The sequence below is a fragment of the Octopus bimaculoides genome, chromosome 3, assembly GCF_001194135.2.
Source record: "Octopus bimaculoides isolate UCB-OBI-ISO-001 chromosome 3, ASM119413v2, whole genome shotgun sequence".
NCBI classification, from domain to species: domain Eukaryota; kingdom Metazoa; phylum Mollusca; class Cephalopoda; order Octopoda; family Octopodidae; genus Octopus; species Octopus bimaculoides.
In genome coordinates, this window is record NC_068983.1 from 117467159 (window position 1) to 117473037 (window position 5879).

The 5879-nt window shown below is 33.2% G+C and overlaps 1 protein-coding gene across 2 annotated transcripts in view; it reads right to left on the reverse strand.

The window, feature by feature from the left end:
- LOC106867249 (uncharacterized) overlaps positions 1–5879 on the reverse strand; it is an 89925-nt gene that overhangs the window by 14366 nt on the left and 69680 nt on the right. For both annotated transcript variants that reach the window (XM_014912065.2, XM_052966482.1), the window contains exons 3-5: positions 5029–5173; positions 4361–4514; positions 2807–3015 (exon numbers count right to left, since the gene is read on the reverse strand). In XM_014912065.2, the coding sequence (XP_014767551.1) occupies positions 2807–3015; positions 4361–4514; positions 5029–5173 (508 nt within the window). The remainder of the gene's footprint in view (positions 1–2806; positions 3016–4360; positions 4515–5028; positions 5174–5879) is intronic.

A 5879-nucleotide genomic window follows, 5' to 3' on the forward strand; every position in this document is an offset into this window, starting at 1 on the left:
ACACAGATATATATACACATATATATATATACATATACATATATACATACATACATATATACACACACACACACACACACTATCTTTTATGCACTCATCCATATATGCATAATTGCACACACATGAGACATCATGCTGTACTTCATCACATCTTGAGATCATTTATACCAACGAAATGTACCTCTTATGATATGCGTACATTTCAGAGCATTATTCTTTACTTTATTAATCAATTTATCCTTAGAGAAGAGTATGTGGTACAGTTCCACCGTACAGAGCGAACAATACTTTCTTCCTCTCTCATATGGCATTGATCTAGCTATTATAGACCATTCTAATGAATACTGTTTATTACTTTCCTTAAGACCCCAGATGTATTTGCTAAGACACAGATACATCACTCACCCAAACCACTGAAGATATAGTAGAAGTAGAACCTACAACAGACTTGAAATTACTTGACGAAAAGAGCTGATCTCTAGTAGAGGTATGGATTATGCATGTAGGCATAGTTTTGTGGTGCAGAAGTTTGAATCGTAACTATGCCGTTTAAGATTCAATCCTTACAACATGGCACCTTAAGTAAGCGTGTTGCATCTTTAAATTAAACAAATCTTTTTGAGTGAAATTTGGTAGATGGAAACTGTAATAACCAGCTAGAGAAACTATTCTTGTTCTTGAGAAGTAGACAATCTGTCCGTCGCCCAATATTGCACCACCATCTTTCCTTGAGTGCTTTTAATGGATTACATTGTATTGCAAGAATTAAGTATAATTGTCTTAAGTATAAAGATAATTTTCTACCTTTTCTCCCACAAGTCTCAGATTTCTTGACAGTTTCATAATACTGCTCCTTTTTTGATTAAGTCAAGTAAAATAGAAAATCAAAAAACACTGCCATTATCATTACGTCGTTAAGGGGAGACAATTCAATTGTACTGATTTTATAATCCAGATTTTCTCTCGTCAAAAATCAATACTTTATTCATCCATCGATAAACAGACTTATTGAGATCAAACGATTGTATCTGTCCTACTATGGCACATACTTCATATAAAGAAAGCATTGTTCTTTGTTTTGTTATTATTTTTCAAGAAAATGAGACAACAATAGAGAACTTCGTTAATACTAAATCTGCTAAAATGGAAGTAATAAGACAGCCACATTTTAAATATTTCACATTATATACATATAGCTAATTCATGTTCCAACAGGGTTGAATTTGCCTTTAATCATTTCACGGTCGATAAATAAGTAAACACTGGTGTTGATACAATGGAATGTTCTACACACCATGAAAATTGAGTTGTACCTAAGCAAGTAAATTACTGAACTGTAAGAAAGAGGGCGGTCGTAGATTATATACGAAACCGGAGGCTATTTTTATAAATTACTCTTTAGTACCTCATTCTCGAATATATTCTTTTTTCCACGCCTGATCTTAATGGGATTCGCTATGCCTTTCATGTGCAAGCTGTGATAAATTTCTTGTAATACATTGAAGTTGAATCAATGTCTGTACTAGAATATTTTTCAAATGAAATATCAGTTGCTCTTGCAAATTCTCCCTCTTCGGGAGAATGGTAGATAAAGGTTGGTTTTAAATAAATGTATATTTTTGGAACAGGATATGGGATTTTGTCAGAATTACGTCCTTTCTAGGAGAACTACTGGCTTGATTTTGAGAGGTGTGTAAGCTAGCTAAAGAAGGAGGGTCCAAGACTATGATTTATAACAATCCTGGTATACTGAGATTGGTACAGTTGATCCTCAACTTGAAAAATCTGTGAATTAATGGAGAAAAGCAGTGGTATGGATAAATTCTAGAGGGACGTTATTCTAGAGAAGGATTGGATAAGATGAAGCACAGTGGTGGGGTCTTGGGAAGAGAAAATATGGATGATATGAGTAAACCTAGATGGTAAGCCTGAGGATCAGAAGTCATTAACGAGGAAGGAAAATGAGCTCAGGATATCTGTGAACGAATCATTACAGCATTTTGGCTTTAATGACTGGCCAATCTGTCAGAAGATCGTCATTGGGTTGATCTAGGATCTTTGTATGTGCGGCAGCAATACCATCCCAAAGATGTGAGCGGCATTCCAATATGTATTCCTAACTCTAAAGAATGAGGCATGTCTATGTGACACGATTTTGGTAATATTATAAATGCGGGCGGGCATTATGAGGTATCTTCAAGAACAATAATACCGAGCATTTTTAGTGATGTTGTTTTAATTGTATGTTATTCGTGACTATTTAAAATTGATTAAAACTTAGTAATTTTCATTCAAACTTTTGCCCGATGCCACGACTTCGTGACGAGATATATTGTCGATGTGTCTCTAACATTAAATCTGACGTATCTCATATATTATTTTTCGACCTGCTAGAAATAGCGGCCAAATTTCCCTAAATTTACACCATATTGGAGAATGTGGTAATTCATATAAAAAGATTGCTAGTCGCAGATGGTAAGATATTCTGATCGATCGGTATTGATCTAGAGCTCAGAACTAATGACTGATATTTAGCTTTTTGTCTGGCAGGGATAAATAGAAGTTAAATAAATAGAATTTGTCATGATTTGAACTTAGAATACGAAAAAGATCACAAAATAAATTCTACCATTTCTGTGAATCTGCTTTTCTCAAGAGAAACTATATGTTCTGCATAGTAATGCATTATGAGTATATATATATATATATATATATATCAGTATGGTATAAAAGAATTATTCTGAAAAAAACGAATAATCAAAAGAAAGCGTTTAAGTTTTGCAACATGTTTCATATTTTTACTGACCTTATTTTTCCACGTATCATTCATATACATATGTACAAGATGAGCAAATTCATGAGTGAGAATATTCTCTGCTCCTTGATAAATATCTGTCGGTAGACAAAGAATTGATTCCATGTTGGATAGACTAATTTCATTGGTTAAACCAGCAACTTCTGAGTATTTTCTACCATCGAATGTACACGTATTATTACAAACACCTTCACACGTCTCTGCAAGAAAGACAGAAAAACATTTAATTCATTAAACATAATCAGTGTCTCAAATTTATAGGTGTGAAGTAATAATGTTGCGTGTCACGTGTTCTAACGTGACTTAAGTAAAATCGGAGTGCCGTGGTCAGGTCTGAACTAATGACATGATTCACCAAGAAATTACTCTGCATTATGATATAAGCCAAAGTACTATTGATTTATAATTTTCGCAGTTGCCCATAAAAGAAAATGTGGGATTTGTGCCAGTCGTACCTTTCGTTGCTATTGGTATTAGCGGGACAATTAAAGTAACAGAAACTTAATGAGGAATTAAATCCATATCGCGTTCCCAGTTTGCATGCAAGTATGTCTCATGCTCTTCTGCGCTCACTTTACATCGAGAAAAAAAAAATTCGTAATGATTTTAGTTTATCTACTTTATTTGTTAGGATACTCAAGCAATGTTATATTTTTGAAACCAAAGGATGCAATAACCTTTTTGAAAATCTTATTCAAAAAATTAAGCATTTCCTCGTTTATGTCAGCTGCTACATGAAATGCGTTGTTCATTGTTATATATTTCCTGCGGCAAAAAAAAGTACTACGCAAGAAACACAACTTCACATTCTATTATCTAAATTGATAATTGAAATGAATGCGTTCTAGGTACAAAATAATTATATAAAATAAACAAAATCCGTAAATGACTGAATATTTGATAAGATTCATGAATGTATCACCGTCCTCATAATACATTCTCCTTAGTTTTATGCTTGTGTTTGTTTTATCTAATCATAATTATAGAAAGAAAACTATTATTATAATTATAGAACTCACTCTTCACATCTTACTAACCCTAATAATTATTTCAAATAAGTAGATTTAGATTTGTGGGCGACGGTTTCTTCTACTAAGCAATTTTCAACATTCTCATTGAAATAAAAACGGATTAAGTAGATTTTGCTTTATTTCTGTAAAATATATCTGATGAAAGCAAAATAACTACAAAACTTCAAAAATAGTCTGGAATCATAAATCTACGCAAAACAGTGGCTATTGTATTTTTTATTCAAGTACGAAAACTTCATATCATTCGCAATTGTACTCAGTATAATATTTGTATATAATTATGAAAGATATTTATCATTTTGTGGAAATATTCTGTATTGTAATTTTTACTTTTATCAGCTTTTGCAGCTTACCAACTGTTATGATAGATACATTTCAATTTGTGGATATCAGAATACAATGGCGGAAACAGCACAAGAAGAACTATTAACTAGTATTTTTTCTGAATCAAACAATAACATTTACTTTTACATATAATTTTATATAATCAGATAAAATGATGCAGATTACTTACGAAAGCACTCCGGTCTGTCAACTAAATCAGCATTCTCTGGATATACAGATAGCGTTTCGGCTAACGTAAAAATACCGACACCGTGGGATTTTGAGACATTCGCGAACACTTCTCTCGGCATGTATTGAGTAATCTTCGAAAGAGTTAAACATGTCTGCACGAATGGAATGTCATCATGATTAATAAATATAAAGCGGTTTGAGGGTGTTAAAGAAAAATACTGTGTTTGTGTGTGTGTGTGTGTGTGTGTGTGTGTATGTGTGGATATGCACTACGTACATATATATATATTAATATTCATACATATTTATGTATGTATGTATGTATGTAGGTGTATGCATGTGTATGTGTGCGTATGTATCTATGTATATATATGTGTGTGTGTGTGTGTGTGTATGTATCTATGTATATGTATGTATGTGTGTGTGAGTGCGTACATATTCACGTATTATTTAAAGTCATTTGGTAGGTTGGTTGGTCTGTTTGATGTATAAGTTAGCGTCAGTAGCAATAGCATTATATGATGCTGCAGAGAAATTTTATGTATGTAAACTGGCGTCACATAACTGCATCCCTTAAATATTATTGCAACTATTCACTTATTACTGCTGTTATTAGTATATTTGAATTACTTGTATTTTTATTATCCCGATAATTGTATAACTTACCACAGTAATCGCTCGCTCATAGACGTTATTAGTTGCTGTTATTCGAATGCTAACCTCATCAGGTTTGAAAAGTAAACAGTTCCCCGAGCGAGTAAGATATCTGTATCGAAAGTTTGTTGGCTTAACTGGGCTTCTCTTAAGGCTGCTATAGGTGGAAGTGTAAAACAGAAAAATAGAAAATGAAATCGAATAAAATGCATGTATTATAGATTGTAAGTGAAGAAAAGGATGTAAAACTAATTACGACTGATAATTATTTTCATCTGATATAAGTTAATATCTAAAGATTTTGTTTTAAGTTTGTATTCTAGTATTTAAAGGTTGTACTACATTGGTTAACTCTACATTAATTGTACACACATACACACCTGTTTGTATGTATGTATACGTATATATGTGCGTGTGTGCGGGTGACTGTGGTATGCGTGTATGTATATATATAGTGTTGCTCTGTGTGTGTGTGTCTGTGTGTGTGTATGTATGTATGTGTGTGTGTTTGTGTGTGTGTGTGTGTGTGTGTGTGTGCGTGTGTGTGCGCGTGTGCTTAACGTGAATGTATTGTTAGAACACCGTAATACTACGGTATTCGTCTTGAGAGAGCATCTCGTATAGATGTTCAGTTCTTAAAAGCACTGAGATATCAATGTCCGACGAAAAATAGCCAGCACCAGTGGTTGAACTGCTAGAGCACATGATTTCTGCATGTTTGCATTTCATCAGTAGCCTGTATCCATTAACATTGTCTGATTCTATATATGTGTGTGTGTGTGTGTGTGTGTGTGTGTGTGTGTGTGTGTGTGTGTGAATCATATCAAATTTCTTCCAACCACTTGAAGATTTTCAAATTTTAA